At 43.4% G+C, this 23,004-nt stretch overlaps 1 protein-coding gene across 1 annotated transcript in view; it reads left to right on the plus strand.

Moving 5' to 3' along the window:
• RUBCNL (rubicon like autophagy enhancer) overlaps positions 1-23,004 on the plus strand; it is a 45,370-nt gene that overhangs the window by 19,147 nt on the left and 3,219 nt on the right. Inside the window, exons 7-13 of the mRNA XM_054719759.1 lie at positions 199-331; positions 2,391-2,536; positions 5,635-5,699; positions 15,802-16,040; positions 17,777-17,838; positions 22,016-22,169; positions 22,790-22,880. Of these exons, the coding sequence (XP_054575734.1) occupies positions 199-331; positions 2,391-2,536; positions 5,635-5,699; positions 15,802-16,040; positions 17,777-17,838; positions 22,016-22,169; positions 22,790-22,880 (890 nt within the window). The remainder of the gene's footprint in view (positions 1-198; positions 332-2,390; positions 2,537-5,634; positions 5,700-15,801; positions 16,041-17,776; positions 17,839-22,015; positions 22,170-22,789; positions 22,881-23,004) is intronic.

Genomic DNA, 23,004 nt, shown 5'->3' on the forward strand with positions numbered 1-23,004 from the left:
CAATAAATAAAGCTGCTCTGTTGAACATGGAGGAATTGTGTTGAGTAAGATAACTGTTGGTACCATGGTTGATGCATGGTCTCTTATATGATGCCTCCTCTGAGTTTTTGGAGAGGGAAAGATAGTTGAAAATCTGAAGAAGAACCTTATACTCCTCATGAATATAATTGTTAATTTTTTGCATCTCTTACATTTCAGTGTTATTTATGAGCCAAACTTCAATTCGGCTGAGCTAATAGCCAAAGAACTGTACCAAGTATTCCGTAAGTGCTGGATGTTGTCAGAAGTTAATTATCAGCTGGCAGTTTCCCTGAATGCATCTGGCTCCATAGTAAGTATCAAAAAAAGTTGACTTTGAATGGAAGTTTCCTAAATTCACATTTTGCCTGCTATTCACTTCAGACATGTATATGTTTCCTTAGTCACTGGGTGTTGGGGGAGGAATTGAAAGGAAGGATGAATCTGAAATTTATTGAGTATTTATTATGCACCAGAAATTCACATTTTAATTCTCATGTGTCCTATTAGGCAGATGCTATTATCATTTTTATATTATAATTTTTATATTAAGACACCCAGCAGGGCTGGTCAGTGTAGGTAAAATTTAGATACTCCTCGAATATGACTAGATCCTTCCCTCCTGCCCCCTTTCTATATCTCCCTCTTCCTTCCTCTCTGAAATCAATAAAAAATATATTTTTAAATCTTATTGTAGGTAAGATTTAGATACTCCTCATGTATCAGCAGGAATTATGCCTCATGCTGCCTAATTTGAAAGTCCAGGCTGGTTCTGAGGTTCCAGGTGTCTGACTGGTGGGGTCAGACCAAACCTGGGTTCAGCAACCTCAGTACTTGGGTTCTGGCTAGGAAAGAATTCAGAGCCAAGACCCAAACATTTTTGGGGTGAATTACAGAAGTAGAAAAAGTCATTTCTAGAAGAAGTGGGCTGAGGAAACAAGTTATAGAGGTAAAGGAAGGGCCCTTGGAGCTCGGGAGTGAGGAAGCTGACAATAATGTACCTGAGGCAGGGAGAAGGAGGGGAAAGGGAAATGAAAAGGCACAAGGAAAGCATGCTCTCCTCCCTCCCTGGAGGGAGAGACAGCGCTCTCCCTGGAGTCCCTGGAGTCCCTGGAGCTGGCAGGGTCCTCTGTCCTAAGGGTTTTAAGGGTGGAGATTTTAGGGGCGTCCCAGGGGAAGATCTCAATAGAATATTCAGCAGTTTTCCAGGTGTGTCCTTTCAGGGTCTAGGTTTCCACTGATTGATTGGCAAGGACCAGGCAGGGGTCATTCTTCGGTGCAGCAGGTCAAGAGGACAGTTGTGGCTGGTTTTGTTGCTTATCTGGGCCTGGAGCTGTGATACAACTTTAGGCATAGATGTTATCTCTAGGGAGGGAAGATCAGGAGGTACTGGTCCAAATCTCATGACCAGATATATGCTAGGGGAGGAAAGGTCACCCTGGGGTCAAGGTCCCACCCTACAATTGTCCTTTGTTAGGCACCTGGGGCTTCCCACCCCGTGTGACCTTCTGTACCTGGCCCATCGTCCTTGCTCTGCTCCTGTCTGTCTAACTGCCGACCACAGTTCCCTGTAGACCACTCTGCCCCCTGGCAGCATGCAGCTCATGGGGGACAGAGAACTTTGTGGCAAAGGCTAAAATAAAAGTAGCCCTATAACTCAATAAATTTAATAAAATTAAATAAACAAATAAACTAGGGGTAGGCAAAAATCTCTGGAAATGCAAAGGAGGCAAAGGCCAGCTGGAGCAAAAATGACATTGAGGTGTGTGAGGTGTTTATTGAGCAGAGTGATTTGGTGTGGTTGGATAGCATGTGTTTGCCTGTCTGTGTGTGTGTTGGTGGGTTGGGGGAGGGCAGTGGTGATCCTGGGAAATAAGGCTTGAATATTAGTGGCCCAACTATGGAGGACCTAGAATGCTGATTTGAGGAGTTCAGATTTTAAATGATAAGAGGAAATTTAATGGTTCGGAGGGGAGCCAAGCAGGGGAATGGAAGATGTTTCTGGGGAAGTCTGACAACCACAGAAGGTTCTGATTGGCAGCATCTATCAGCCTATTTACTAAAATGCTATCTATAAAAGCATTGCAGGTCACAGTGACCTACTTGCAGTAATTTGAAGTCTGGAAACAAATGAAATACTAAAATAACTAAGAAACAAAGAAAAGTGACCTCAGCTGGGTGGTGTTTTAAACAATTTTTCTCCAGATGGCTTCAGATACATGAAGGGCTCTTGCCATGTCCTTTAGTTCAGTTGAAAGCAGTTTTAATTTATCATGGTAAGTTTTAATGTTGGAAACACATTTGAGTGCTCTTTTAATTTCAATTCCTGATATAGGCTTGTTTAAGTTCCTAAATTCTCTCTTGTTATGCAGGTTGTAAATGAAGAGCATGTCCAAAAAGACTTTGAATCCAGTGTGGATTTAGGAGAGGAAATTAAATTTAACTCAAGGATCAGAGGGACAGAAGACTGGGCACCCCCTAGATTTCAAGTCATAGTTAATGTTCATCCACCACAGAAGTAAGTTGGGGTTGCAGTTTGGGCTTCCAGTCCAGTTAGAACAAGTTAGTTCTGTTACCCATGTTGGGGTTCTTGGGTTCCCCAATATAGAAATTGAGAAGAAACCCCTGAGAAATTATCAGACATCCTACCTAATAACAGACAAATATGCAAATTGACCGTACCTTCGCTATGCCCACGACTGGCCAGGAGACGCGGGGGGGGGCGGGACTCGGGGTGGCTGGGGTGGCCGATTGGGCCGGTGGGATGCTCAGCTGCATCGCCAGCGGCAGCGTGAGCTCAGCATCTGCGCCATGGCTGTGCTGCGGCACAGAAGGGGCCTCTGGGGCAGCGAGCCCACGTCCCGCCGTGGACCATCAAAAGCAGGGGAGCTGGGTGCCTGTCCGCTCAGGCACCAGTGATCAAAAGCGAAAGCATGGGAGCTGGGTGCCTGTCTGCTCAGGCACCAGGCCTTTCAGAAGCCTCTGCCCCGCCGGAGGCTTCTGAAAGGCCTAGTGCACCAGCGGACAGGCACCCAGCTTCCCTTAACTAAGGGGATTGACTTTTTCAGGAAAGAGTCTAACTTAGGACATGACTACCTGCCATAAATTGCTTTTAGTTAAAAAGTTTTAATTTCAGACCATCCTTTAGGTTTACTTTAAGTCTCTGAGTTTGCAAGGTCACCATGCAGACCTTCCCTGGGCTTGTCAGGTTAGCATGTAGCCCCTTTCATCCACAGGCAGATTTTATTAAGCTTATGCTGGAGCACAAGGGAGGCAGCACAGAGTAAAGGAAGGTAATCTGAACTGCCCTGAGGGTTGGCTCTGCTTGGCCCCTTTTATGAGCTGGGGACAAAGCAGGCTGTGCAAAGAGACAGTTCTTCTTGAAAAAGGTGGGCTTGCAGAATTTCTATTTCAGGGTGGGGTGATTTCACTTTCCAGCTGAGTTGCCTGGTAACCATGTTTCCACCTGTACTGTGAAGGTAAGATGGCAGACTGCTCATTACCACCACCTTAGGAAGGTCATATAGCAGGCAAACCTTGATCAACTGAGTGTGGTCAGTAGTTACAACACCTGTAAGAAATCAGGCAGTTATAAGGAAATAAAATCAGCTACTTCTGCATTTTTAAGTAGGGAGTGGAGGGGTGGTGACATTCTTGCAGTCAGCTCATTTGGTGTTCCTCTGGCCACTTGTCTTCCTACCTACCCGCTATTTTTTCTGTTCCTGGGCCCAAGTCCCTAAACTGTCTCAGTTCCTACCTGATTCTGGAAGTAGGAAAAGGAAAAAAATAATACACTTAGGGACAAAGAAAAATTTTTTTTAGGAAAAGGTAGGTTGGGCATATTTTTCTGAGTTAGCTTTCTTGGCACCCGGCTTTTGAGGGGCTCTGTAAGTTTTAACAAGTTGAGATTTAATTATGAACATTACATAGCAACTGAAATAGGCTTAAAGGGACTATTTTAAGTAGCTAATAATGAACCTGAAAAATCATATACAATAATTTTAAAAGATTGGATCCTTCTATTTTTTAGTGCAATATATATATGATATGCAAATTAAGCCGGGACACCATAATGTCATGACCAGCTCAGGAGGAGGGGCCAGGCGTGGGCCCAGAGCCTGAGAGAACAACAGACAGGGGGGCTGGAGCGGAGACACAAACCCACAGGGGGGTCTGGTCCTCAGCAGCCTCACAGCCAGGGTGCACCAGCAGTCCTGTTTCTGTGCAAGAGCTGCAGAGGAAACCCTTTTCTGACCGCTCATTGGCTAAGCTTGTGGTATGCCAGTTGCTTGGGTAATAAGAATCCAAGAAGGTGATCTAGGGTTTTTCCACCTCACTCCTGGAGGAAAATACAAAGGTCCCCTGCTAGAGGGGCTAAGAAATGTCATATCCTGCCCTAGCCAGTTTTGCTCAGTGTATAGAGCCTCAGCCTGCGGACGTCAGGGTCTGGGTTTGATTCTGATCAAGGGCATGTACTAGGTTGCAGGCTCCTCCCTGGCCAGGGCCCGGGTCAGGGCTCATGCAGGAGGCAACCAATCGAAGTGTGCCTCTCACATTGATGTTTCTCTCTGTCTTTCCCTCTTTCTTCCACACTCTCTAAAAATCAATAGAAAAATATCCTCAGGTGAGAATAGAAAAAAAAGAAATGTCATATCCTATGAAAGAGACATCTTGAAAATGCCTAAAGAAAGTTGTCATTTTTTTGTGGTGAAGAGACTGGAGTCTGTTGATGAAAACACCTTGGTGGCTGTGGCAGCCAGCAGTGGCAGCAGCAGCGGGGTGATGGGCTGGCACCTTCCCCTGATCAGCCCGGTTGCCTTCTGCAGAGGGAGGCCAGACTGTGGCTTAGGCCTGCTCCCTGTGGGGAACAGGCCTAAGCCATCAGTAGGACATCCCCTGAGGGTTCCTGGACTGTGAGAGGGGGCAGGCTGGGCTGAGGACCACCCCTCCCCGCCCTCACTGCACAAATTTCGTGCACTGGGCCTCTAGTATGAAATAAAAATCAATTTTTTAAAAAGAAATTTAATCTTGAGGAGAGCTCCTGTAGTTAAGAAAAGGCACATGGGTAGGGTTCTGCATATTTTTGCCATGACCATTTTTGCTGACCCTAAAGTATAATAAAATTTTATAACTTATTTTGTATTTCCAAATCACATGTGAAGTCATGGCACCAATAGTTCAATAGAAAACACTTCACCAAATGGTTTCTCACCAGAAATGTATAGTTTTGTCTTACATTATCCTTATTTGTTTAAATTTCTTTGGATCCACTTATGGACTTCCCAAGTACATCACCTCTTGGTGTCTGGTCTACCTGAACTTTCTCCCTGCATTGCCTGTTTCTAGTTCTCTCTGGAGAGAGGATCCTGTGCATGCACAGTGTGAAGTCTCTAAAGATCTTGGTGGAAGTGTTGTCATACTAACTTCTGCTTTAGTGACCCAGGGATTTCAACTAGAAAACTCTATTGAGTAATTCTATTTCTTCACAAGGGGAAAATGACAAAATTAAGGCCCCAAGCCAAGAAAAGTATCATGATATCAGTTTATTTTCCAATAAGTGAAAACTTCTCCATTGGCCTTTTCTGACATGTAACTGTCATTGTTTTCTATACCTAGGAGGGATCTCGTAGTAGCAGCTCAGAATTTTTTCTGTGCTGGCTGTGGAACTCCAATAGAACCTAGTAAGTATGGAAATGGACTGATGGCTTATTATGTGATAACAGGGCAGAGAATCACAAAATTGGGCACTGCATTGATTGTGTGAGAGAAGTTAGTATGAGAACTTCATAACATTGTCCTCTCTTTCATAAAGAGGCCATTGTGACCTACAGGGTTATGTGACTGGCTTTTCAAACTCATCTCCTAGTTCCCTTCCCATCTGGGACTCAGCTCCAGCCACAAGGCCTCCCTGCTGGTCCTTGAAGGTGGCAGGCTCACTCCTGACTTGAAATGGCAGACATCCCCAAAGTTGGTTTCCTTACTTCCTTCACATCTTCACTCAAAAGCCATGAAGTTTTCCCTGGCTGCCCAATTGAAAATGTTCACCTTGCCACAAACATACACGTGTATGCATTATATTACTCTTCCTTCCTATTCTAGCACATATCTGCCTAAAATGCCTTTTTAGATTTTATTGGTTTTTCTTATTATTGACTTTCTTCCTCCTCACTAGATTCTAGGTTCCATTAGGTCAAATGTGTTGTCTCTTTTATTCATTGCTTTAGCCCCTGCTCCTACAAGGTGCCTGGCACATAGCTCAAAAGATAAATTTGTTGAATGATTGAACAGCTGACCAAGGAGCTAGCCAAACTCCTCTGAGAGGGTTTGAGGGGATCATCCCTGGGATAGCTGAGGCCTAGAAAATCAAGGTTTGCCCAGTCAGAAATGCAAGTTGCCCACTTGGGACTAGGAATGACTTGTTCTGCTGTGAGAGTGTCCATAGGTCTGACCCTCAGAAAAACTGGGAAGAGGAGCTTTATGGGAAAGGGTTCCCTTGACTTTTGATAGGCAGACTTTGAGGACCTCCCCCTCAAGAAATAAAAATAGAAAGCAGAAATCTATCTGGACATTCTTCTACAATGTTGAATGACCATTCCAGCCATGCATCACAGTTGTTACTAATTTTAATTAAATAACTCATCTTCCCAGTCTAGTAGGAACCATGTATATTTGATTAACCACTGTATTCTGGTACCTCAGTAAATATTGAATGCATGAGTCAGAAACTATGAACACATGACTATGATTCCACCAACTTTTCAAGTACTTCCCTAAATTTATTCAAATATGAATTGCTTGCCCACACTGTTGATATAGTCCTTCCCTTATAGTCATCAGCCAAGTAAATAACAAGAACAATGCAGGCAACAAAAGAGAAAGTCAAGAATGCAATGTGATTTGCAGCAAGGGAAATTAATCTGAGCTTGAGGGTGGGTAGAGTGAGAATTTTTGTAAGGAAGTGATTATCCCCAGAAGAGTGTGTTGGGGGAGGGTGTGGAGACTCACCATGTGCAAAGGGCTTGAGGCTATTGCAATGAAATTTTGTGTTACTAGATACTATGAATAAGAGGAGAAAACATGCTACAAAGATAGGCAGTGCACAGACCCTAGAGGCATTATCAACCCAACCGTGTAAATAATTTTGGACTTTTCCTGTGAAATTCCTGTAGTTCTTATGCTACCAGAGAGCCCCCTGAGTTGGAGGGGTTGGCTCTCCCCTCCTTAGCTCTTGAGAAAGAATTCAAATGAGTGACAAACAGCAGTGTTGAGCAAAGCAAGCAAATTTATTTAAGAAGAAAAGTAAGTGAATTTTCTAAGGAAGCAAAGCAAGTGAATTTATTAAGAATATAGTTGGCATAAAGATAAGTGGGCAACTCAGCTAGTCTGAGCACCCTGCCTGGTGAGGATTCAAGAGGTTTTATACCCTCCACCCTATAGGTTTCAAAGCTCCGCTGCCAAATATTTTGGGAAGCAGACTAAGTTTCAAAGTCTCCTATATTATTGTGGCTTATCTCAGAATGTTTATACATACATCTGGTCATCTTGTTTAGTAAGACCTAAAACAGCTGACTTCTTTGTTTAGTGGGTGAGATAAACTCCCCTTTTTCTCCTCTTCCCCCCTCCTGCTCTAACACCTATCTTTTCTGCCTAATATCCCCCAAGTGATACCATCCCAAAGTTTTGGGGATTTTGTTGTTTGTCCCTCAGACTTTATCTGTCCTTGTGTTTATCTGGCACAAATGACATTATTTTGGTCTTTGTTCTCTATTTTCCCAAGCCAGGGTTATTTAAGCTATGTATTCTCTGGTTAGGGAGGAGCTGTCTAAACCATTTGCTCTCAAGTGTCCTTGATTGGGGAAGATAAGGTCATGTGATTCACAATCTGGCTGCAAGCTGCCCAAACTGTTTGGCCTTGTTTAATTTTCTTGTCTCAATTTTCCCATTCCACTTACCCACTAGCTTCTTACTATCCTGCCATACTTAGGGCAATTTTTTTAAAACTTTTTATTTTTAGATAATTTTAGACTTACAGAATAGTTACAAAAATAGTACAGATATCCCATATACCCTTCACCTAGCTTCCCCTAATACTAACATAATCATAGTATAATTATTAAATGTGAGAAATAAGTATTGTTACAATCCCATTAAATAACTACACAGACTTTATTCAGATTTAAATAATGTTCTTTATTGGTACTAGGGTCCAATCAAGAACGATACATTTGAATTTAGTTGTCATGTCTCCTGAGTCTCCTCTAATCTCATATTCACAGAGACACTTAAAAACTGAGCAGCAGACAACATGACATTTTACCCTTTAATACTTAAGCCTCCTATATAATAAAGAGGAAATATGCTAATTGACCATCACACCCTCAGAAAGATGGCAGCACCCACAGCCAATAAGGAGGGAATATGCTAATTGATTGCCACACCCTCAAAAGATGGCAGCACCAAGTCCCCTCAGCCCCGTCGGGATGGCAGGCGCACTGCACGACCAGGCCTGCCCCCAGGTGGGCCCGACTGTTCCGTGTGCCTGCCTTCGGAGTCCCCCAGTCCCCTTAGTCCCCCAGCCGCCCAGAGCCAGTCCGAGGTGCAGGAAAGCCTCGGATGGCAGCTGTCCAGCTACCCAGGGCTGGCCCAAGGCATAGGCAAGCCTTGGATGGCAGCTGCCCAGCTGCCCTAGGCCGCCCGAGGCTCAGGCAACCAGGGCTGGCCAAGGTTTGTGCTGCTGGTAGTGGCAGCAGCAGAGGTGTGATGGGAGCATCGCCTTCCCCTGATCACCAGGTCCCCTCCCACCCCTGAGGGCTCCCGGACTGTGAGAGGGGGCAGGCCAGACTGAGGGACACCCGCCCGCCAAGCAGCAGAGGCAGTACAGCCCTACGGGCCTCTAGTATTTTAATACTAAGAATTATGGGTAGTTATCACACCAAAGAAAATAACAATTGTCGATATTGTCTAATACTAGTCCATATTCATTGTTGTCCTTAAGTTGTCATTTATAACTAATTTTTCTATACAGGTCTCAACCAAGTTTCATCCATTGCATTTAGCTAGTATTTCCCTTTAGTCAATTTTCTTCTAGAACTGCAGTATCCATGATAGCCATTAGCCCCTGTGGCTACTTAAAATTAAATTAAAATTTATTTAATTTGGGGGAGTGACATCAGAGGAATGGTAGTGTAAGGGCACATCTATCCTCTCCCCCTAACATTTCAACAAAATAACCACCTATAATTCAACAAAGAAGTCCCTGCTCAACACAGAAGCATGCCTGAGAGACCGGCACACTGGAACAACTAAGGTGGGCTCCTTGGAATAAGCGGGGAAACGAGAGAAGGGAGGGAAGCTGAATATGGCTACAGCGCAGCTGGGAACTGACAGCAGCAGTGGTGGGCATTTTCTTCAGCTGGTCTGGACCAACAGAAAGCTAACCCAACAAGTGGCTGGCTGTTGGAATAGCCACCGGAGTGGCGGCATTGTGTGGTTGTGCACACAAACAGTGAGAGAGAGTGTCTGAACCGTGGGGGCACGTTGTGAATGAGATCTGAGTTGCATGCTTAAGCTGCGAGTCAGCAGACACCCTCCTTACAGAGTTGCTCCCCACAGCTGGGCCTGGCTGCCCACTTTCAGGCAAAGAAAGTAGATCGCAGAGCCCTGCCACTGATGAGACTCCCAGGTCTCGCCTCCCATTGCCCTTGGATGGTTTCCAGGACTGTATTGTCTGTAGGCCAAGAGCTGTTGCCGTAGAAACACAGTTTCCCTGTGTGACTGAACCCCAGGAGGGGCGCTCGGGCTAGCCCACTGGTCTGCAAACCACAACTCTTTGGCCCCTTGAGTGTGGCTCTTCCACAAAATACCACATGCATACAGTGCGATTGAAACTTTGTGGCCCATGCGCAGAAGTCGGTTTTCGGCCTGGGCGAGTCTATTTTGAAGAATTGGTGTTAGAACACTCAAGGGGCCAAAGAGCCGCGGTTTGCCCACCACTGGGCTAGACGATTGGAGCTCAGGGACTGCCATTACCATGAAGGAAAAATAAACCTCACCCCCAAGCAGCAGAGGCAGTACAGCCCTACGGAAGCCGCAGAGGCTCAAAACTGTGAGGACACAGAGGAAAAACATCTTACAATTCAGTGCCATCTACTGGAGCAGAGTAGAAAGACCTCCTCAGAGATAAATGGGAAAACAAAGGAGAACAGCGAACACCGTGAACAACCACCACAACAAAGATGACCAGAAAGAAAATGAAAAAATCCCCAGAAAACAGTCTGGAACACACGGAATTATGTGAGTTGAATGACAGAGATTTCAAGATTGCAGTTCTGAAAATACTCAATGAGATATGAAAAAATACTGACAGGCAATTCATCTTACTCAGAAAACAAATTAATAAACAAAATGAGTATTTCTCCAAAGAAATTGAATTGTTAAAAAAGAATATAGCAGAAACCCTGAAAATGAAGCAGGCAAAGAAATTAAGAGTGAACTGATGAGGATAGAAAACAGAACCAGTTAGAGAAAAGAACTAGTGATATTGAAGATAGGAATCAAGAAATGATGCAGAGGAAAGAAGAGAATAAAGAAATATAAAATAGTCCTATGAAAGACCTCTTTGATTCCATAAAAAAAAATAACATCAGAATCATAGGCATAGTGGAGGAGGAAGAGAGAGAGAGTATGGAATGGAGAGTTTATTAAAACAAATAGTGATGAGAACTTCCCAAATCTATGGAAAAAAAAACTAGATCCTCGAATCCAAGAAGCAAACAGAACACCTAGTTACCTCAATCCAAAGAGGCCTTCTCCAAGGCACTTGGTAATGGAGCTGTCAAAAATTAGTGACAAAGAAAAAATTCTCAAAGCATCCAGGGAAAAGAAGGAAGTGACCTACAAAGGAAAACCCATCAGAATTTCACCCTACTTCTCAGCAGAAACTCTACAAGCAAGAAGAGAGTGTAACCAAATATTCAAACACCTGAAAGAGAGAAATTACCAGCCATGCATATTATATCCAGCAAAATTATCCTTTAAATATGAAAGAGAAATAAGAACATTCCAAGACATACAGAAACTGAGGGATTTTATCACTAGAAAACCTCCTTTGCAGGAAATACTCAAGGGAATTATTCTGCCTGAAAAAAAGAACATAAGGTCATAACACTACCAGTAGGATTGCCAAAAACTTGCAGCATAAACAGGGATAATGTGTGACAATATAAACATACAAGGGGAAGAGGGACAGGTGTGGATAAGCAAAGGAAGATGAAGACCAAATGTACTCAAAAGGGAAAAAACTATGGTATATATGCAACTTCAGTTTTTATAAAATTAATGGCAACCACACACAGAAATTCCCCAAACAAGACATATAGCTTAAAAAAAAAGAGGAAACAGAGGAAAGATGTATGGAATACCACAAAACAAAAACAACAGATAGAAGCATAAAGGAAAAGAACCAATTGAGGCACAGAGTTACCAGAAAAAAAATTAATTTAAATTTAAAATCCAGTTCTTCAGTGATTCTAGCTACATTTTAAGTGCTCAATAGCCACATGTGGCTAGTAGCTACTATATTAGACAGCACAGATATAGAATATTTCCATCCTCACAGAAAGTTCTATTGATAGCGCTGTTGTAGATTTTTGCTTCCTTTTCCCCCCTATAATTTTGACTTTTCCTAAAATGAGAACAACTGTGGTTTGGAGCAGGGTTTCTTGGCCTTTGTACTATTGACTTTGTTGGGGTTGCTGTCTGATGCACTGTAGGATATTTAGCAGCATTACTAGCAGCTATGCGTTGTAACAACCAAAAAGTCTCTAGACATTTCCAAATGTCCCTTGGGGTAAACAGTCACTCCTAGTCAAGCACCAGATTTCGGGTCTTTGTTTTGTTCTGTTTTAATTAGAGGATTGAAGAAACCAAAAAAGATGGACATAATTTATTCTGTATTGATAATATAATGCTTAGTATATATTCCATAAAATCTGATGAATGAGTGATTGGTTATTGAAATGTTAGTATTTTAGATGTTAGGGAAAGATGAATTATATCCAGAAAATTTATAGGCCCTTTGTTTTTTTCTTCCCATCTTGCTAAGTTTGATTAGAAATGTATAGTACAGCCAAAATCGGTTTGGCTCAGTGGGTAGAGCATCGGTCTGTGGACTGGAAGGTCCCAGGTTCAGTTCCTGTCAAGGGCATGTACATTGGTTGTGGGCACATCCCCTGGTGGGGGGTGTGCAGGAGGCAGCTGGTCGATGTCTCTCTCTCATTGACATTTCTAGCTCTCTATCCCTCTCCCTTCCTCTCTGTGAAAAATCAATAAATATATTTTTTTAAAAAAAGAAAGAAATGTATAGTACAAGAGCCAGCGTATACCTCCTTTTTTGCCCATCCTATATAATAAAAGGCTAATATGCAAATCAACCGAGCGGTGGAATGACCAGTCGCTATGACACGCAGGGGGCAGACACTTAATGCAGGAGCTGCCCCCTGGTGGTCAGTGCGCTCCAGAATCTAGGCTCATGGCTGGCAAGCGCAGTGGCGGTGGTGGGAGCCTCTCCCGCCTCTGTGGCAGCACTAAGGACCCCTCAGGGGATGTCCGCCTGCCGACTTAGGCCCGCTCCTGTGGGGAGCGGGCCTAAGCCGGCAGGCGGACATCCCCCGAGGCATCCTGGACTGCTTGAGGGCACAGGCCAAGCTGAAGGGATCCACCCTTCCCAGTGCATGAATGTCATGCACCGGACCTCTAGTTTAGTATAAAATGTACTGGAACCCTGTCATAAGCAAAATAATACTCATTATCTGCTACACCAGAGATTTTAATTTGGGGGGCGGGGGGAAGATAGATGCAATACAATAGACTTTTCAAAGTTTCAAGTTTGAGAACTCAGACATAATTATTAGGTACTTAATAAGTTTTTAACAAATAATTTGTCAACCCTAGAGAGATGTCACATAATTAAGAGTTTAATAATAGTGCATGGCCTTGCTAGCATGGCTCAGTGGTTGAGCATCAACCTATGAACCAGAAGGTCATGATTTGATTCCAGGTCAGGGCACATGCCTGGGTTGTGGGTTCGATCTTCAATAGGGGGGCGTGCAGAAGGCAACCGATCAATGATTCTCTCTCATCATTGATGTTTCTATCTCTCTCTCCCTCTCCATTCTTCTCTGAAATCAATAAAAATACATTTTTAAAAATAATAGTGTATGTACATATATATGTACTTACAATTATCCTCATTATTCACAAATTCCATATTTGTGAATTCGCTTGCTCCCTAAAATTTATTTGTAACTCCAAAATCAATGCTTACCATGTTTTCGTCATTCACAGATATGCACAAAACACCAAAAAATTTGATTTGCCTGAAATTTGAGTTTCCTGTTGCACACGTTCCCAGCTGAAGTTGAACAAAACAATACTTTGCCTTCTTCTTTTAGTTCATACAGTAAACAAGTCCTTTCAACAGTCTATTTAGTACCTTTTATAAAATATTTTATACTTTTTGTTGGTGGTTTTGCTATTTAAAATGCCCTCAAGCATAGCGCTAAAGTGCTGTCTAGTGTTTCTAAGCACAAGAAGTGCCTTACAGAGAAAATGTATGTATTAGATACGTTTCTTTCAGGCAGAGTCACAGTGCTTTTGGCCCTGAATTCAATGATATGAATCAGCAAAATATATTGAATAACGTGTCTTTAAACAAAAAACACACATAAAACAAACTTACGTGTTGATCAGTTGATGAAAATGCTTTTCCCAGAGACTTATAGGAACTTAACCTTGTATTTCCCTCAGGAGCAACGCTTTAGTATTCAATTCAGTGTTCATGGCAACTTTCCAGAACATTAACTACTACAGATAATAAGAATCAAGTATTTATTTGTCTGTATTTAAAAGTCAACTCTGAGTGTGACCTGGGTGTGAGGATAATCTGTGCAAGTGCAAAGACATTCGTTTTTGCCCTTCCCATCCATGGACTGTGGCAGATGGGAAGTGGGATATGATGGCTAAAACCTGGAGCTTCCCATCCATGGACTGTGGCAGATGGGAAGTGGGATATGATGGCTAAAACCTGGAGCTTCCCCAGTCCAGACTTGGGTTGGAATCCTGCTTGCCTGCTTACTGTTGTTGGTTTTTTTTTTTGTCTGTGGTATGTGGTTTAACCTCCCTATATTGTGCTTTCATCAGTGAAGTAGGGGAAGTACCAGTCCTCACCTCATAGAGATTCAAGCACAAAATGATACAGGCATGCGTAAGACATTTAACCAGTGCATGACACAGACTAAATGTTCAATAAAGGTTTGCTTCTGTGGTCACTCAGACCTTGATTATTTGTAAAGTCCTTCTATATTCAGAATCTACAGTGTGCTCTGTACTGTGGGAGCTATTTTGCCATCACTGTTTCATTTAGTTCTCGCAATATCTGTCAACTAATAGGAGTCAAGTGGTGAATGATAAATATGAACCTTGGCTCATGTTAGATAGAGCCTACTGTTGAGGAAGGGGCACATAGGAGACTTAACTGAATCGCTGTTTTCTTTCTTACGGCTGGGTGATGGGTACCCAGGTATTTGTTACATTAGTCTCTGTACCTTTTTCTTGTCAGTATGTTTTATTGATGATGCTTCCAAGAGCAATGCATGTTTATTTCAGCAAATTAAAAGTGCAAAAATCCTTTCCCTTGCCTTTCAGGAGTGTTAGCTTTTGGACTGTGCATGTATTCTTTTTTAAAAACAAAATCAAGATCATGTGCTACATACCTGTAACTGGATGTTCACTGCCTGTGCTCTTCCATGTATTGCATAGGCTGTCTTGCATTTCACTGTGGAGTGCACCATATTTATTTAGCCAGTTGCTTCTTAATGATGTTTACTAGTAGATTGCTCCCCACTTCATTATAAATATGCTGTAACCAGCACCATTCTATATCTCCACTTGTGCACGTTCGCATTTCTGTTCAAATGTCAGCATTAGGGTTCATGCTGCATGGTTAAGAATTAAAGTATATCATGGAAATGTCCTCCTCTGGGGTAGTGCTCCTGTCAGCACGTGAATGAGTGCCCACTCCCCATGCCTCAGCTGCTCTGGATTCTCTAAATTTGTGACAGTTGAGGCAAAACCAAGTATGTCAGTCTTTAAATATGCATGCCTTTGATCATTACTGAGATGGTGTGCTTTTCACATCGTTACTGGTTATATGCATTTCTCCACTCCATGTATTGCCTGTTCTTACCCTGTGTGCATTTTTATATTTGTTTCTCACTGATTTATTCAGGAATTCTTTTGGATACTACATTTTTAACGTATATATAGTGCTTTAGCACGTATAAAGCACTTTTCATATGTATAATACCTATAATCCCATTTTGAGTTTCTCTCTGTGGCCTCATGTCAGCCTGAAGAAATTCCGACTTGCCCACCCCCCAACCCCCTTAGCCTCCTGCCAATGAGAGACCCAGTCTGGACTCCCGCCAGATGGCAGACCCTAAGTCTCACTGCAGTTTACGCCGTCCATCTTCCAAACCCAGCAGTACGTTGGGAAGGTTCTATGTTTCCGACTTCTGTTCCACAAAAGCAAAGCGCATGAATGGCCATGATTTAAGGCCTCCAGTCCCTGCCACCACCGCTTTCCCAGCTGCTGTGAGGCTGAGTATGGCTTTAGCAGCATGTAATCGGTAATCAGCATTGAGCCTTGCATGAAATTGGAGGTAGGGCCACAAGGTAGGTTTTCAGCATCAGCTGATTGGTACTCATCCCCTGTGTGCTCCGCAGAGTTTGTAAAGCGACTCCGATACTGCGAATACCTGGGCAAGTATTTCTGCGACTGCTGCCACTCTTATGCGGAGTCCTGCATCCCTGCGCGGATCCTGACCGCTTGGGACTTCAGGAAGTACTACGTCAGCAATTTCTCCAAATGGCTGCTGGATAGTATATGGCACCAGCCCATTTTCAATTTGCTGAACATCAGCCACAGCCGGTATGCGAAGGCCAAGGAGCTGGACAGAGTGAAGGTGAGCAGCGGCCTTTTGGGGGAAGCCAGTCCAGCAGCTGAAAGGGTCTGCTGCCACAAATAAACATTACACCTATCACGGGGGACCCAATTCAGACAGACCCTCTGAGGGGCGGGTTTCCTGTTGTCCAGTGGATGGCATTTATGCTTCAGGGCCGCTGGCCTGCATTGGCTCTAGCAAAGGCACCATGTCAGGTTGTATATTTATGCATAGTTTTGCGTCTACACATAGCTTTTAAATTTTATTATCTAGTTTATACTAATAAAAGAGTAATATGCTAATTAGACTGGGAGACTTTCTGGAGACCTTCCAGACGTCCTTACGGACAAAGCCGGGGGCTTGGCCAGCCTGCAAACCACCCCCAAATGGCCCTCAGCCCATCACCCAGGCTGGACCCTCACCCTGATGGGGGCGTGGCCGGACTGCAAACCACCTCAGGCCCCTCGCCCAGACTGGCCCTGCCCCCCAAGGAGACCACCACCCTGATCCAGGACCCCCTTCAGGGCAGACCAGCTGGCCCCCACCCATGCACCAGGTCTCTATACTAATAAAAGGTTAATATGCTAAGTAGACTGAGAGACCTTCTGGGAGACCTTCCGGACAAAGCCATGGTAGCGGGGCCGAGGCAGAGGTGGTTAGGGGCAATCAGGCCAGGAGGGGAGGGCAGTTGGGGATGATCAGGCCAGTAGGGGGGGCAGTTGGGGGTGAGCAGGCCAGCAGAGGGGGCAGTTGGAGGCGATCAGGCTGGCAAAGGAAGGGCAGTTGGGGGTGAGAAGGCCGGTGCGGGGGAAGTTGGGGTGAGCAGGCTGGAAGGCAGAGTGGTTAGGGGTGATCAGGCAGGCAGGCAGGTGAGCGGTTAGGAGCCAGTGGTCCTGGATTGCGAGAGGGATGTCTGACTGCTGGTTTAGGCCCGATCCCACAGCGACATCCCCCTGCAGTTGGACATCCTCCGAGGGGTCCCAGATTAGAGAGGATGCAGGCTGGGCTGAGGGACACCTTCTCGTGCACGAATTTTGTGCACCAGGCCACTAGTTTTTAAATAAAATTGTATATGTTAGAGTGTACAAAATGACTTGTTACACGTAGTGAAATGATTACTACTCAACATATCCATCTCCTCACATAGTTACCTTTATGTATTTGTGTGTGTGTGTGTGTGTGTGTGTGTGGTGAGAGCACCTGAAATCTACTCTGTTAACAAATTTCCAATATTCAATACAGTATTGTTAACTATAGTCATCATGCTGTACATTAGACCTCTAGAAGTATTCACTCTATATAACTGCAACTCTGTGCCCCTTGACCAACAGCTCCCATTTCCTCCATCTCCTTGTCCCTGAGAACCAGCATTCTACTCTCTGCTTCTATGTACTTGGCATTTTTAGATTCCACATACAAGTGAGACCATGCCTTCTTTTTTCTTTTTATGTCTGGCTTATTTAATGTCTTTCAGGTTCAACATGTTGTTGCAAACAACAGGATCTCTTTCTTTTATACATGGTTGTGTATTTTTCTTAAAGAAAGCCAATGGTATGTAAACTTCAAAAACTGGGTCCATCCTGAACCCTCTGCAAGTCTCAGGACTCAGTCTTGAACCCTTGCTAAATAGACTTTACTTTAAAGGCTTGTTTCATAGTGTTGTAGCATTTCCAGGTTAGAAATAACATTTAAATTTGACATACATTTCCAGTGTCATTTATTACATTATGAGTATCCCATTTTGTTTCTGACATTAGGAAATCCAGGAGCAGCTATTTCATATCAAGAAGCTATTGAAAACCTGCAGATTTGCTGAAAGGTACCAATGTTGGCTGGGACAGTCTGGGCATGTGAGTTGGGAGCACTGATAACCTCCACACATTTGCTAATCCTCTGTATGCCTCCTGGCCTGGCCCCTCCAATACACAGGGCCTCTTAGTTTTCCCTCAGTATTGGGAGGGGGATTGGTTCCAGAAACACTAGGATATCAAATGCTCAAATCCCTTCTATAAAATCCTATCTAATAAAAGAGTAATATGCAAATTGACCATGACTCCAACACACAAGATGGCTGCCCCCATGTGGACACAAGATGGTTGCCACAAGATGGCCAGCAGGGGAGGGTAGTTGGGAGGGACCAGGCCTGCAAGGGAGGGCAGTTGGGAGTGATCAAGCCTGAAGGGGAGGGCAATTAGGGGTGACCAGGCCGGCAGAGGAGGGAAGTTGGGGGCGACCGGGCCTGCAGGGAAGGGCAGTTGCGGGGGACCCAAGCATGCAGGGGAGGGCAGTTAGGGGCAAACAGGCTGGCAGGGGAGCAGTTAGGCTTCAATCAGGCTGGCAGGGGAGTGGTTAGGGGGTGATCAGGCTGGCAGGCCAAAGCAGTTAGAGGCATTCAGAAAGGCAGACAGGTGAGCAGTTGGGAGCCAGCAGTCCTGGATTGTGAGAGGGATCCCAGATTGGAGAGGGTGCAGGCTGGGCTGAGGGACACATACCCCCGTGCACAAATTTCATGCACCGGGCCTCTAGTGGCATAATATTTGCATATCCTATATAATAAAGTGGTAATATGCAAATTGACCCTCATGCTGTAAGGCTGTCATGAGATGGTGGTGCGCACAGCAGAGGTTGGGTTCCTGTAACACAAGATGGCTGTGCCCACAGCAGAGGCTGGGTCTCGTAACACAAGATGGCTACACCCACAGTGGAGGTGGGGTTCCTGTAACTGTAATGAGCGATCAGCAAGGACCTGAGGCTGTGCCCCCTGCCTGCCTGGCAGGGCTTGATGGGGGACCTCAGGCCACACCCCCGCTGGGCAGGGCTTGATGGGGGACCTCAAGCCACGCCCCCCATCCCAGGCTGGGGGACCTGAGGCTGCGCCCCCCACCTGGCAGGGTTTGATGGGGGTGGGGCCAGCCGGGTCTGGGTCTTGCATGATTTTGAGGTGTGTGCAGGAGGGTGGGAACTTGACTCTGGGTCCCATGGCGCACCCCAGACTCTGACAGGAGGAAGATTTTCATATACATTTTACTAATTTTCTTTCATCTCTGACACTTCTATTATAGAGAAAGGGCAAATAGCAATATTAAAATATTTCCTCTAATTAATTCCCTTTTAATGTGCATGAATTTTGTGCACTGGGCCACTAGTAACCTATATTTGTATAAAGGCTACAGCAGGCTATGCTTATCCATCATGTCATTCACATGGACTCAGCATAGTTCTTAGTGCATGGTCACTTCAAGTATGGAACTTTCTGGTATATATTTTTCTGAATATTTTTTTTATCTGTGTTTGGTTGAATCCTTGGATGCTAAACCCAACCCACAGATACAGAGGGCTGACTGTAATTACCTCGTGTCTCTCCTTGGGAATGTAAACCTTTTTAGAGTTATTAAACCTTCTAGCTCACTCTTAGTGAATTTACTTTTTTAAGAAGAATGGGTCAGGATGAGACAACTCTAGCCAGTGGCCTTTTTATTATTTTTAAATTGTGGTAAAATAAACATAACATGAAATTTTCCATCATATGGTAGCCACTTTTTAAGTATACAGTTCAGTGGGGTTAAGTACATTCACATTGTTATACAACCACCACCAACATCCATCTCCAGAACTCTTTCATCTTGAAAACTGAAATTCTTTGTCCATTAAACAATAACTCCCCAGTCACTCTTCCCCTCAGTCTCCGGCAATAATCAGAGATTATATGTACCTATGAATTCGACTACTTAAGTACCTTATATAAGTGGAATCACACAGTATTTTGTGACTGGCTTATTTTACGTAGCATAATGTCCTCAAGCTTTGTCTAAGTTGTAGCATGTAGCAGAATGTCCTTCCTTTTGAAGGCTAAATGTATGTATATACCACATTTGTTTGTCCATTCATTCATCTCGGGTTGCTTTTGTGAATAGTGTTTCTCGGGTTGCTTTTGTGAATAGTGTTTTTTTTTTAATTGCTTTTTTTTAAAAAAACCTGACAGCTATGTCAAACTTTTATTGGGTATAATAGTATTCTTGAGTATGATGTGGTGATAAATTTAAGTATTTTCCTATTACTGATAGATTTTTAGCCAACAGATTTTTAAATATCTTAATATTACATAAAATAGATTTAAATATCTTTATATATATTAAACCTAATAGAGTTGTAATATTTAATATACATTTAAGTATATTTCTAATATATTTTGTTATTTAAAAAACTAATTACTTAGAATAATACCCTCTAGGTCCATCCATTTGTCACAAATGGTAAGATTCCATTCTTTTTTATGGCCAAGTAATATTCCATTGTATATACAGTATATACCACATCTTCTCTATCCAGTTGTCTATTGATGGACACTTGGGTTGCTTCCCATAGCTTGGCTATTGTAAATAGTGCTGCAGTGAACATAGGGATCCATATGTCTTTTCAAATTAGTGGTTTGTATTTCTTCAGATAAATACCCAGAAGTGGATTGCTGGGTCATATGTAAGTTTTATTTTTAATTTTTTTGAGGAACCTTCATATTGTGAAATAAGTCAGTCAAAAAAAGACAAAGACCATATAATTTTACTTATATGTGGAATCTAAAATACAAAATAAACAAATAAACTAGACTTATCAGGGGATAAATCACTATGCTATATACCTGAAACTAATATAGTATTGAATGTCAACTGTAATTGAAAAATAAATAGTTTTATAAGAAACCTAAGTTTTAGCTGAATCTCTGCCCACATCCATAGGTATGTCCTTAGGATAAACTTCTCCAAGTGAAATTTCTGGAAGCTTTGGCTATAGAGGTATAGGCATGAATTTTTTGACAGAGAGATTTTTAAGTGGAAAAAGAGTATATTAAAGAGTTAAGATTATTTGTTATAATAGGATCATAGGATTAGAGATATATCTTTTTGTTTTGTTTCAAAGTTTCTTTCAGTTTTTAATCTTTACTTAATGATGATGGATTGCTTTTGAATTAAATTTCTTGTGGAGGAGCATGTCTTTAGTAGTCATTTAGGCTTGAGCTTTACCTCATGGCAATGCTGTGACAGGTTAATTATGCCTCAGAACCTCAGTTTTCTTGTATGTAACATGTAACAATACCCACAATTCTTACCATCTACAACAATTTCTTGCATATCCATTCTGTGCTTCAGATGAACAAATCAACAGGACTCCTGTTAAGTCCAGGGAGGGAATCGGCACAATAGTCCATTGCTGGGTTGTGTGTTGGGTACATACGTACAGAGCCCTGAGGATGCAGAGGAGCATTGTGTTCATAAGGGAAGGGAGCAGGCAAGGCGTCCAGAGATGAAGCCTGAGCTGGGAATGGAAGCAGGCTGAGGGAGTGCCCAGGCTGGATGGAGAATTAAATATGGTTTGGCATCACTAGAACTTCAGGTCCAGTGTAGGCAGTGGCTGCCTTCGGAATGCAGTGTGTGGTGATGCGTCTCATCACTGATTTAGGGAATTTAGGAGGAGGTCCAGAGGGTTTGGAGAAGGTTTTGTTCAGTTTTGAATGTCGTTGGTGCATCCAAGTGCCTGTGACCAGCCCACAGATGGATGGTCTTGAGCTCAGTTTTGAACTCAAGGATTTGGGAGTTATATGCCTGAGCAGTTATTCTTCTGCCATCTAGGGCAACTGTCAGTGACAGACTTGAAATTTAGCTGGAATCAGTAAGGTAGTGAGTTTTATCCCAGTACACAGTTTTAAGACTTGAAATAATATTCAGTTTTCTTTTGCTTGGTCAGTCTGCAAGAAGCACATTTCTCTGCTGGTTCAGTTTTTTGAAATCAGTATGGGATTTTACCTTGGCTTCCAAGTGAACTCGCAAAATCTAAAGTGTTGAATGAGAAAGGTTAACTTGTTCCTGGGGCTCTTTTAAAAAATCGAGTTAAAAAGTAAGTGTGACTGCCAAGAGAAAACAACTACCTGCTCACCCCTTTCCCTCTTCTCCTCCAGCCTGTGTGGGTGGGTTCTTGAATCCTCTTTGTTTTCTCTCTGGCAGTGCATTAAAAGAGTTTGAGCAGGTGCCCAGACATTTGACGGATAAGCTCTACCTGTTCTCCCTGGAGGACCTGGTCAGGGTCAAGAAAGGGCTGCTGGCACCCGCACTCAAGGACATTCTGAACGCTTCCCTTGCTCACGTGGCCAGCTGTGAGGTGAGGTTCACAGGGGAAAGGTGTGTTCCTGAACTGTCTCTTGTGTTTCAGGGCCTGTCCTAGGTATTCTGCACTTTATGTCATTTAACTTTTACAAATTCTGAAGAAAGTGCTGGCAATGCCCTTTCCAGGTGGGAAAAATGAGGTTCACAGCTGTCAAAAGAGTCTAGGTAATCCTGGTGGTAAGTCTCAGGGCTGGGATGCAAGCCTGGGCCAAGCGGCTTCTTAGTCTGGATTCCCATCTGTCCCATCTGTGCCAAATGCGCAACGTCAACTCAGGATCCAATGGAGCAGGAACTCTTTGTCTGTAGGGACTGGAGAATCGCAGTGCAGCTATCAGAAACAAAATTAGATAATGTAAGAGTCCATGTTTAAAATCATGATCTTGCTCTGGTGCCTTAATCCAACTCAATGTGACGTTTTTCCATGCAAAATGAATGCACATTTATTGTTCTCATCCACTCATTGCAGCAGAATGTAACACCTTGTTCCTTCCAGAGGCTGGAATTGTAGACATTTTAAAATGGCTACTTATCAAATTCTGTAAAAGTAGTGACTAAGATTCTCCATCGAAAGAGATATTACCAATGAAGATTTTAACTCTTTGACTCCTCTTACAGCTGTGTCAAGGAAAGGGCTTCATTTGTGAGTTTTGCCGGAGTACAGCTGTCATCTTCCCATTTCAGATCACAACGTGTAGAAGATGTTCAGGTATCTTAATAAATAAATAACATAAGCTTATCCTATCCAATAAAGAGGGAATGGCAAATTGACTGTCACACCATCACAAAGATGGTAGTGCCCATAGCCACAAGATGATGGCACCCAGTCCCCT

This window comes from Eptesicus fuscus, chromosome 8 (genome assembly GCF_027574615.1).
Source record: "Eptesicus fuscus isolate TK198812 chromosome 8, DD_ASM_mEF_20220401, whole genome shotgun sequence".
In the NCBI taxonomy this organism is placed as follows: Eukaryota; Metazoa; Chordata; class Mammalia; order Chiroptera; family Vespertilionidae; genus Eptesicus; species Eptesicus fuscus.